General features: G+C 63.5%; 2 protein-coding genes across 5 annotated transcripts; one reads left to right on the top strand and one right to left on the bottom strand.

Annotated features, from left to right (window-relative positions):
- Window positions 1-1,646: 1,646 nt before the first annotated feature.
- Window positions 1,647-9,544, top strand: HMGA1 (high mobility group AT-hook 1). 4 transcript variants are annotated; one of them, XM_064635829.1, is made up of 6 exons: window positions 1,647-1,767; window positions 1,981-2,103; window positions 5,947-6,051; window positions 6,768-6,851; window positions 7,266-7,316; window positions 8,423-9,544. In XM_064635829.1, the coding sequence occupies exons 3-6, from the start codon at window positions 5,950-5,952 to the stop codon at window positions 8,477-8,479; spliced, it is 294 nt and encodes a 97-aa protein (XP_064491899.1). In that variant the 5' UTR covers window positions 1,647-1,767; window positions 1,981-2,103; window positions 5,947-5,949; the 3' UTR covers window positions 8,480-9,544. The 4 variants fall into 4 exon arrangements, with proteins under 4 accessions (XP_064491899.1, XP_064491901.1, XP_064491902.1 ...); XM_064635831.1 differs by having other exon boundaries at window positions 1,700-1,767; window positions 6,771-6,851; XM_064635832.1 differs by lacking the exon at window positions 1,647-1,767 and having other exon boundaries at window positions 1,987-2,103; window positions 6,771-6,851; window positions 8,426-9,544.
- A 234-nt stretch (window positions 9,545-9,778) lies between these two features.
- Window positions 9,779-10,916, bottom strand: SMIM29 (small integral membrane protein 29). Its single transcript, XM_064635821.1, has 4 exons — window positions 10,732-10,916; window positions 10,632-10,657; window positions 10,452-10,557; window positions 9,779-10,144 (listed from the first exon to the last, which is right to left on the bottom strand). Exons 1-4 carry the CDS (start codon window positions 10,840-10,842, stop codon window positions 10,082-10,084), a joined length of 306 nt encoding a protein of 101 aa, XP_064491891.1. The 5' UTR covers window positions 10,843-10,916; the 3' UTR covers window positions 9,779-10,081.
- Between the last annotated feature and the right edge of the window lie 19 nt (window positions 10,917-10,935).

Genomic DNA, 10,935 nt, shown 5'->3' with positions numbered 1-10,935 from the left:
GCAAGGCAAAACAGCCCCAGTCCTTTGCAGTGCTCCAGCCACTGCCATTCACCAGCACTGCAGAATAAATAACAAGGGATATTAATAACAACGAGCCTCTGCCAGGACAGAAACCAAATTCCTCGTCGGGCTCCCAGCAAAGGGGGAAGCCCGAACGTGACCCTGGGCACAGCTGGGGCAGAAGACACCCTGGCACCTCCAAACCCAGGCAGGGCTGCCTGCAGGTGAGGAAACACTAATTTATCCAAAAAAAAAGAATACTCAGGGTCTGCAAACAACCCCTTACCTGGACACAAGGCCCTGCATGGGGGATACCCACTGCTGCTCTGGGTTGGGAGCTGCAGCCCCAACCACAGGGGTGCGGGTAGGGTGGTGCCTGCTCTTCCTGCAGGCATTTGGGAACAGGAACCCTCTTGCAGGAGGGTTCTCCCTTCCTCTTTGCTTTCATTTTTTTAATTTTCAGAAAGGGGCACTACTCAGATTCCGGTTTAGGCAGGGGAATTTACAGGGGATTTTAAAAAATCCAAGTAACAATTAGCAGAAACAAGTGCCCCAAGCCTGGCTGGATTTGATTTGGTTTGTTTCACATCACAAACCTTCCCCACCAGAGCAGTTCTGCACAGGCAGATATTGTTACTTTCATATTTCACATTTTTAAAGCTGCCCTTTTTTCAATAAAAACTTGCCTGAAACTTAAATCCAACAGTCTGAAGTTCAGCTCCTCACTCCAGATTTCAACCCTTAGAGTCAGGATGGTCAAAAGCACCTAAATCAGACTTTCCATTAGATTTGTGATTGGAGTTTTTACAGGAGTTTGGGGGAATTTCACACAGTCCCATCACTGAGAAGATGCTGAGCTCTGGATTTCCTTGTATCCCATCAAAAAACCCACCATGAGATCTCATGTGCCTGATATGCATTGGAAACCCTGCCCTGGCACAGCAGGGGCCTGGGTTTTGGGGTACCCAAGTGGACAGCTTGGCTGATTCCAGACTGACCAAAACCATTTCCAGACAGACCAGAGGAATTCAGAACAAAGCTCTTTACTGCAGACTGAGCCCATCACCTGCCAAAATCCCAGGGGAGCCTTAAGGCTGCTCCCCAGCCCCCCAAACCTCTCTGCTGAGCAGGACCCGCTCCCACACCAGCCTCCCCTTTCCACAGCAGGGCTGCAATAACACATTAAATAAATATCATGGCGCGAGCCAAGCGGCCCTGGCAGCCCCAGGGATGGATCCCCCACTGCTGGTGCCTCCAAATGGGGGCCGGATGCTTTGGTGGGAGGTTCACCTGGTGGGGAGGCAGCAAATGGAAAGAGCATCGTGCTCTGACCATTACTGTGCGGCCCGGCCCTGGGCGATGTTTGCCCCCACGGGGACACCAAACCCCCCACGCCAGCCCCAAACAGTGCGAGGGGGCAGCCGGGGGGTCCCCAGCCGGGGGGTCCCGCACCCCCGCACGGCTCCAGCCGGGCACATCCCTGGAGCATCCCGGGGCAGGAGGATGGGAGGGTGCCTCCAGCCGCCCCGGGGGAACCTTCCATCCCCCCTCGGGGACCTTTCGCCGCCCGGGGCTGGGCCCGCAACCGCCGCTCCGTCCTTTGAACGACCCAATGGCCGCGGGACGCGCCCCCCGCGCCGCCCCCGCCGTGACGCGGCCCCGGCTCCGCCTCCCCCGCTCCGCCGGCACTGGGAGCTCCCTTCGCCTGTTTGCCCTTATTTAATTTCGAGTGTGATTTTGCTATTTTTAGCGGCTGGATCCCCTCCAGTAAGGCTGGGAGCTCGCTCCGGTTTTTTTTTTTCGCCCCCTCTCCCCGCTTCTCCTTTTTTTTTTTCCCTCGTTCCCTGCAAATGATTTTGACCCAGCTTCCTTCCTCCTGGAGCAATTTTTTTTTCCTCTCTCTTTATTATTTATATAAATACGCGGGGCCTGGCGGGCCCGGGGATGCGGGGCTGAGCCGCAGCCTCTCTCTTCTTGCAGATCCGCAGTCGCCGCGGGCGGGAGGTTCCTTCGCTCCGCGACACAGACCCGCCGGGAAAAGCAAAACCGCCAAACCGCCCCCAAAACCCACCCCGAGCACCCTGCTCCGGGATCAAGCTGACTGTGAGTGCCGCCTTCCTCTTCCTTGTGCTGCGGGGCGCGGGGGGCGCGGGGGGCCGGGGCTCTGCTCCCTCTCGCCGCATGCGGGGCACGATCGGCCCCGGCCGCCGGGCTTTGCAGGGGCGCGGGTGCGTGCGGCTCGCGGAGCTTCGCTTTATTACCGCTATTAATTACTGCTGTTAACGGCGCGATGCACCTGGCGGGGGGCGGCGGGCGCGGGGGTCCCGGTGCCGCGGAGCCGCTTCCCTCCGCTCCCCCGGTGGCGGCGGCCGCGATCGCCCCGCACCGGCGGGGCCCGCACGGCCCCGGGACAGCCCGCGGGGTGCGGGGCCGGGGCCGTGCGCGGGGCCGGGGCCGCGCAAGGTGCGCGGGGCCGCGGGCGCGGGAGCGGGACCCGCGTGCGGGGCCGGGGCCGCGCAAGGTGCGCGGGGCCTGCGCGGGGCCGGGCCCAGCTCGCGGGACACGCACACGCGGGTCGGGGCAAAGTTGCGGGGCTGGGGCTCGGCCGTCCCCGAACGGTGCCCGCGCTGCGAGACCGTGGGCCCCCCCCGGCCCCGCACCCCGCCATCCACGCTGGCTCTACGCGGGGTTTTATTGCCCCCCCTTCCCCCCCAGGACAGGGGCTTCACAAAGCCCTGATGGTGCCCTTCCCGCCTCTTTTCTTTCTCCCCCACCTCCCTCCTTCCTTTCCTTTATCACTTCCTTTTATTATGCATCCCAGGAAGGAAGGGGGGACTTTGCTCAATGGCAGCCCCGGGGGGGGGTCAGGGCAGCCCCACGGCGGGTCTGTGCTAAGGAGGAGCCCGCACATCCCTCCCGTCCCGCGCCCCTGCCCAACAGGCTCTTCAACTTCTGCTCCACGATTCCTTCCCCTCCTCCCTCCCCATGCCTCTGCCAGGAGGTGCGGCCGGGATCCTTCTCCAGCTGCCATCAGGCTGGATTTCCTGGGCGTGAAGAGATTTTATATCTTTTTATTAAGATCTAAGCCCCCGCCTGTCTCCCTGCTTCCCCTGGGCCGGTTCGTTTAATCTAAGAGTAGGTGGCAGGAGAGGGGGATTTGTGGGGTTATCTGCACAGAGCAGCGTAAGCCAGCGCAGGCGGCCGGGAAGGCAGGAACAGGCCCAGGAGCAGCAGGAGCATCGCTCCGGGGGGACAGGTTGGCCCTCGTGCAACCCAGAGGTGACTGCTGAGAACAGCCCTGCTGTGGAGCAGGGGGAGCGATGGCGCTGGGGGAGGAGAGCCTGGTGGCTCAGCATCCGTAGGGATGGAGAGGGGAGGAGGTTTTCTTCCCCCTACTCCATCGATCAAGAGGCAGATGTGGCCCCTCCACCTCCAAACCGTGCAGAGACGTGCCTCCCCCCCGCCCCGGCCGCGGGGAGCCCGGCAGCCCCTGCCCGCATCCCCCACTGATCCTCCCTGCCTGGAAAGGTTTCTCTCTCAGCTGCTTCCTCTCCTCCATGGCAACCCAGCTGCTCCCTCCCTCCCTCCATGGCTCTGCCGCACGTGAGCGGGGCCGGAGCCGCTTCCGCCATGTGCCCGGCACGGTCCGGGCTGGGGCTGCACCGGGGCCGGGCAGGTGCCACGAGCAGGGAGCACTGCGGGGCTGGGGCTGCTCTCGGGAACAGGGTGTGGGCTGGGAAGGTGCTGGGGTGGGAGAGAAGCACCCTCCATCTCCAGCATCCTCCTCCTAATCCCCCTCTGCTGGAGTGGGGCATGGACCCCTCAGTCCCCCAGCACGGTTTCAGCTCTGGAGCCCTGGGGAGAGCTGGGAGGTGGTGGAGGGATGGCTGGGGTGCAGAGGGATGGCCGGGGTGCAGAGGGATGGCCGGGGTGCAGAGGGATGGCCGGGGTGCAGAGGGATGGCCGGGGTGCAGAGGGATGGCCGGGGTGCAGAGGGATGGCCGGGGTGCAGAGGGATGGATGGGATGCAGAGGGATGGCCGGGGTGCAGAGGGATGGCCGGGGTGCAGAGGGATGGCCGGGGTGCAGAGGGATGGCCGGGGTGCAGAGGGATGGCCGGGGTGCAGAGGGATGGATGGGATGCAGAGGGATGGCCGGGGTGCAGAGGGATGGCCGGGGTGCAGAGGGATGGCCGGGGTGCAGAGGGATGGCTGGGGTGCAGAGGCATGGCTGGGGTGCAGAGGCATGGCTGGGATGTGCACATGCTTTCCCCAGCACCAACTTTGTGGCAGCAGGCTCTGTCTCGGGGGGGGCCAGACCCAGTGGTACCCCCATGGTGTGGGGGCCCCCTTGGCATTCCCAGCTGGAGCTGCTGTGTGGGGCCCAGCCCCAGCAGGGAGAGGAGAACACAGCAGGGTGGGAGCCATGCTGGGCCCATCTGTTTCCAGCTGCGGGAGGGGGCACGGAGTGGCTCGAGGCTGTGCTGCCTCTGACAGAGATTGACTCAAAAAGAGACAAAACCCTGGCCCAGCCCGGCCAGCAGCTGGCCTTTTGCTGGCCTAAATCTAAACCATACTTCTCTTTTTTTCTAAGAGACTCCTTGAAGGGCTCTGGGATGCTGTGAGTAATATTTTCGGGGTGTTTACACGACAGCATGGTTTCTGTCTCCCAAAAAAAAAAAAAGACTCTGAGGGTGGTTTTTGTTGTTGTTGTTCTGCACTCATGAGTCACTTCCAGAGGGGAGCGGGAGCTGACGCCTGTTTTTTGAAAAGCCTCAGAGGTCTGAGCGTGGCTCCTCGAGCTGCACGTCCTGCCCACACCCACCCCAGCTGCCCCAGTGAGGCTCAGCCTCCCGGGGGGCTCAGCACCCCCTGCCCCTGCAGCCCCCCTGTCCCAGCTGCTCCAACACCATCCAAATTGGAACCAGTTGCTCAGAACTGAGCATTGTTATCCCAGAGGTAGGAGGGTGCCTCTGTCAGCACACACAGACTGGGCACACAACCTCCTACCTGCCTCTCCCTGCCCTGTTCCTGCTGGGAATCCTCATATCCCCACTCCAGGCAGAGGTCCCTGCATGGCCACGGTCACCTGGCTGAGCAGCAGTGCAGGTGCCCTGCACAGGGTCATCGGTAAGAGCAGGTGCTGTGGCAGTGATCCTGCTCCTTCCATCCCCAGTCCCATCCCTCCTGGTTCCTAGGCCGGGAGCTGGGTGTGGAACCACCCCCACGGCTCTGGAAAAGCAGGTTTTCCCTGCACTCCTGGGAAGCAGAGAGGTGGAGAGCCTTTTCCTCTGTGGGATTTCTCCAAGAGCAAGGAAAGCTGCCCAGCCCTTGGGGACATGCATGGGGGGGCACAACTCAGCATCCCCAGGACAAGTGCCAGGCGGTGCCTGTCCCTAATCCCAGATGGAGGATGGGCAGGGGTCCAGCACCCTCTCTGGGTGCAGCAATGCTGGGTGTCAAGATGGGGTGAGAGCAGGGCTGCAGGAGCCTGTGCCCCCCCTCCAGGGCCCTGGCACCCCTTGGGGATGCCCAAGGCCCCTGGTGCCACCACTCATCCTGTCCCATCTTGCTGGTGCAGCAGCACATCTGGGATTCCAAGGACTCCAGATTAAACCTGGAGCCGCTCTCCTCTTTTTGGGGAAGGGGGTCGGGCGGGAAGGGCTGGCCAAGCTGCTGCTCCCTAGTTGCCTGAGGGGGCCCTGGGAGATGCCTCAGGGCCAGGCACTGCCTCATTACGGGGGTGGCCGTGCCAGGGATGTGGGGCAGCCAGTGCACTTTGCCCCCCAGCCGGTGCCAGGAGGATGGAGGTGACATCTCACCTGCCCCAGTGCAAGGGCTGGGGGGCAGCAGGGCTGGGGGGCAGCAGGGCCGGCTGGCACGGTGAGCCAGAGCCACTGCTGATTGACCTTCCTCCCCCCTGCTCCTCCTCACCACTGCCGGGACAGACAATGAGCGAATCCAGCGCCAAATCCAGCCAGCCCCTGGCCTCCAAGGGGGAAAAGGACGTGTCGGAGAAGAGGGGCCGAGGGCGGCCCAGGAAGAAGCCACAGGTACGTGAGGTACCCTGGGAGGAAGGGGGTGACAGGCACCCCCGGGGTATGGGCAGCAGGGAACCCCTACCCCTGCACTGGGGACACACCCAGTGCAGCCCCCACTGCCCCCTTTAGGCAGCACCTCCCCAGTGCTCACCAGCAGCAAAACCCTCCTGGGGGGCTCTGGAGACCCCCAAGTGCTGCAGCATCCCAGAGCTGCTCCAGGGCTGGGCTGGGGGCTCCCCTGCCCCTCCCCAGGCCCTGCTGAACCTGCCTTTGCAGATGGGCTAATTAAAGCCCCATTAGCAAAAGCTGCTCAGAGGGATAAGATGCTGCTGGAGCCTTTATAGTGCCAACCCCCCCTTGGTTCCCCCGGGGCAGGTGGAGTTTGTGCACTTCGTTTTCCTGCAGAAAAGGCGATTTTTGAGTTCCCTGATGCTTCCTTGGCTGTGGTACTGGCAGCAAGCAGGGTCTGGGCTGAGGAGCTGTGGGGACTGTCTGGCTGAGCTGAGCAGCTCATGCTGGGGGGGGACAGGTCACATACAGCCAGCTGAAGGACACACAGGAGCCTGTGCCTGGTGCCTGATCTCCAATCCCAGCGCTCCCAGTACCACAAACAAGAGCATCTCTGCCCTGTCAGGGTCTGCCGGGAAGAATGGGACTTCCAGGCAGAGCATCCTGGGGTGCACTGGGAGCCACACTGGGCATGCAGCCCCCCTCTGTTCTTCCTCCAGCAGGAGCCCAGCGATGCCTCGACCCCCAAGAGACCCCGTGGACGGCCAAAGGGCAGTAAAAACAAGGCCACCCCAAAGGGCAGGGTAGGTGCCTGGGGACAGGGCTGCTCCAGCCAAGTGCTGGGACCACAGGTCTGGTTTGAGTTCAGTTATGGACAATTCCGGGCAGATCTGCCCCTGGGAGGGGGGGTCTGGGCACTGGCTCCCAGGGAGGGCAGGGGGGGCTGGGGGGGCCGTATGTGTCAGCACGAGGACACCAAGACAAACCTGTTTGCAAAACAGCGACTCACATCCTGCACCCACCTCGTGACTCACGGGGCATCCTGGGGCTGGGGGAGCTGGCAGCAGCACCCCAGGAGATGCCACTGGGGTGATGAATCTGGCAGTCACGGGGGGGAGGAAGGGGAAGGCTGGACACCCCCCCACCCCCACCCCCCCAAACAGTATCCCAGGGACAGCCTGACCAAAATGCCCTTTTTTTTGGTGGTTGTTGCTCAGAAAACTGCAGTCACACCAGGGAGGAAACCTCGAGGGCGACCCAAAAAAACGGTGAGCAGGCTTTTTTTCCCTTCCCCCTCTGACCTGGCAGGGTGCTGTGCACTTTGGGGGCACAGCATCCCCTGGCTGACCCTGTGAGGATGGGTGGATGCTGCCGGGCTGGAGGAGTGCAGAGCAGTGACCAAGCAGGGGACACAGGGTGGACTGTGAACCCGGCTGTACCCTGGGGCTGGGGTTTGGGTGGTCCCAGCCCCAGGAGCAGCGTAGAGGTGGCTGGTCCTGCCCCTGGGGTCGTGCTGGCCCTCACTGTTGCCAGCACGGTTCCTGCTGGCGCAGCCACCCCATTCCCTGAGCCTTCCCTCCTCCATTCCATTTTCTCTCCTTTCCCCCTTGGCTTGCAGCCGAGGTGAATGCGGGACACCCACGAGCATCACCAGAGTGGCTTCATCTCCTTTCCCTGCCTGGCCCAGATTTTGCTCCTTTTCCCACTGAAATTCCTTGCAGAGCGTGAGGGGTTGGGAGCAGCCAGGGCTGCAAACCTGGGGTTGCATCCTGGGATCTCCTGCGCTGGTGTCACAGTGCCAGGGGCTGTTTGGGGTCCCAGGGCAGGCAGCCAGTGTGGGGGGTGGGAAGAACCCGTCCTGTGCCAGTGGGGCCGTGCTGGGGACACGGTGTCCCCCTCTGGTGTCCCCCACAGTGTCCCCCCCGGCAGCCGCGGTGGCGTTTCTGTGAATGAGGCGGGAGGAAGCGGGGGCTGGTGTGACTCAGGCTCACTCAACCCTGAGTCACCGCCCGTGTGGGGTCACGGCCACCCACCCCGGGGTGCAGGGCTGGACAGGGACACCCGGTCCTGCCACCACCCCCGGTGGGGGGCCACTGGGGACCTGGCTGTGGCCTGGGGACTGCAGTCCCACCCTTGCAGGTGTCAAGGCACCTGGGGTGTGCAGTCCCCCCCGTCGCTGTGAGCCCACCCAGGGGGCTTCTTACCTGGGATTTAATCTGCAACGGTTGAACCCGGAGTCAGGGCCAGTCCTTAAACCCAGGAGGGTGCTGGTGCCTCAGTTTCCCTCGTTGCACAAGGGGTGTGATGTGACCGGTCAGCCCTTTGTCCAGGGAAAATGGAGTGGCACCATCAAACACACTCCCTTGCCTCACAGCAGCAGGTCCAGGAGGAGGTGAACATTTCCCAGGAGTCATCCGAGGAGGAGCAGTGACACCTCCTGAGCCGGCGCTACCTCATCGCCCGACGGCCCCGCGGCGGCCGGGTGAGAGGGACCGGGAGAGACCCACTGCACCGCCCTGGCTTCCTCCTCCTCCGCTCCCTCCTCACCCTCAGACAACGGCAGCACTGGAAAATGGCCCAACCCGGGCGGCCCCTGCAGCCCCCGCCCGGGGGGGCACCTGCCCCGGCTCCCCCTCCCCAGCACCGGGGTTTGGGGCAGCCCCACTGGTAAGGGGGGCCCTGGCAGAGAGCCGGGGCTGGGACCCCCCACCTTCGCTGCCCCCACGCAGTGATCTCACCCAGCCGAAGTGGATGCTGGTTGCCCCCTCCTCCCCCCCCCAGCATCAGGCTTTGCCCTGGGGCCTCTGCAGAAAAGAGAGTGGGGGCAGCAAAGGTGAGACCCCCAAATGCATTAGACCTTTGCTCTGGCCTATGGCTACCCTGGGCACCCCCTGCACCCTCCCAGTCCCGGGTGACTGCACTGGGTGTGGGAGCAGCTCCCCTGGCGCTGCCGAGGCCCGGAGCCCGTCCTGGGGGGACCCGTGCAGGGCCAGCTTGGGGCAGCCCTTTCCTCATAGGTTCTGGTATAGATATATATTTTTTTTTAGTACTTTTTTTCCTTTCATTCACAACTACCTCTGGATATTTAAGTTCCACTCTCTGAACTCACAGACGTGCTACTGCGCTGCTGGGGCACCGTGGGCTTGGTGGTTCCTGTTTCGGGGTGTTGCTGGGGGCCGTGGGGCATTTTTTTTTTTTTTTCCCTCCCCTTTTTTTTGGGCTTTGTTTTTCTTTTTTAAAGTTGTTGTTTTGAGGTCTATGTTTGCTCTATTGCTCCAGGGGATCGAGGCTGGCAGGGCAGTGGGGTGGGGGGACCGTGGGGTGCTCCCCCCCCCACGCTGCCCAGGCATGACGGCTGCAGCGGGACCGGAGGTCGGTGCCGGGCGGCCCCGGCGGGAGAGAATCGGGGTTTGGTTTGGGTTTTTTTTGGTTCACTGTTAATGACCTTTTGGGTTCCTATTTGCAGTTACTTGAATAAAACATTTTATGGACGTTGGACGGCTCTGCCCCGGGCCCTGGCTGGGGGGGCAGGTGGGTTCCATGTGTGGCTGCTCCACACGGCACCTTCTCCAGGGGCACATCCATGCTGGTGGCAGCCACTGGCTATCCCTGGGCAGGGGCAGGAGCTGCTGATGCAAACACAAACATGCAAAGCCCCACTGCCCCCCAAACTCCTCCCCCGTGGCTGGGGCGGTGCTGCTGAACCCCCAGCCCCACGTGGAGCCCCACGGCCAAAGGCAGAGACGTTTATTTGCTCCATCTCCCCCCGGGTATCCCACAGTGTCTGGAGCCCACTCTTCCCTGCCAAGCCCTGCTGCCCCACCTTGAGCCTTCCAAGGGGCTGCTGGAGCAGTTCAAGCAAAAAAAAAAATGGCAAAACCAGGTGCTGAGGTGGGAGATGTCCCCGCCGGTCAGTGCTGGGGTGGGGGGTGCTGGGGGCACCACTGCGGGCACGTCCTGCCCGTCCCACGGCGCCAGCACCGTCCTCCCTTCCCTCCCGTGGGCAGGATCTGGTCCTGTGCTCCGGGCGGGGTCAGGCCCTCCAGTCCCTGCGTGGGGGCCGAGGGGGCGAGAGACCCCCCCAGCCAGGCACCACCTGCAACAGAGAGGGTCACACGTGCACACCGGGCACGGGGGGAACGAGGGGCCCAGCCCAGACCCCCCCACACCCAGCAGGGCATCACGGTGCGTGGGGGAGCCCTGGGCTCGCAGGCACCAGCTGCACAGCCCAACCCTCCCAAAACCCTCTGGGTTACACCCAAAGCTGTCTCCCCCGAGGTTAGACTCGATCTTAGAAGCCTTTTCCAACCTTAATGAACCCAGAGCTCCCTCGGGACAGGCACCTCACTTGCCGCTGCTTACATTTCTCATGGAAAACCTGGATAAAACCCATTCCCACCCACCTGAGCCTCCTCGGCCTCCACCAGCAGCTCCTGCTCGGACTCGGGCGGCTCCTCGGCCGGGTCGTAGCTGTACATGGGCAGCAGCCGGTGCCGCAGCCGCTCAGATCTGGGGGGGGGGGTTGGCGGTGAGCGGTGACCCCGCAGCCCCCCCCGACCCCCAGCCCCGCGACCCCCCCTCACCTGCGCTTCTTCTGCACGTACATCACCTGCGGGGAAAGGCATCAGCGGCGCGGGCTCGGGGGGCGTCGGTGCCCCCCCAGACCGCCCCCCGCCCACTCACCGCGGCCAGGACGGCGCCGAGGAGGGTGAGGAAGAGGAAGGGGCCCAGCACGGAGCCCACCAGCGAGTCGCCCGCCGTGCCCGGGGCCGTGGGGGCCGTCGCGTTGCTCATGGCCCAGCGCGGGCTCCTGCCCGCATTGGGGACGCGGGTGCCCGGCCCCAGGGCGGGACCCCTGCAACCCACACCTGCCCCGGGAGTGACCCA

The sequence above is a fragment of the Pseudopipra pipra genome, chromosome 25 (genome assembly GCF_036250125.1).
Source record: "Pseudopipra pipra isolate bDixPip1 chromosome 25, bDixPip1.hap1, whole genome shotgun sequence".
Taxonomy (NCBI): domain Eukaryota; kingdom Metazoa; phylum Chordata; class Aves; order Passeriformes; family Pipridae; genus Pseudopipra; species Pseudopipra pipra.
The sequence above is the reverse complement of the archived record's forward strand: the minus strand, read 5'-3'. Positions and strand labels throughout refer to the sequence as shown.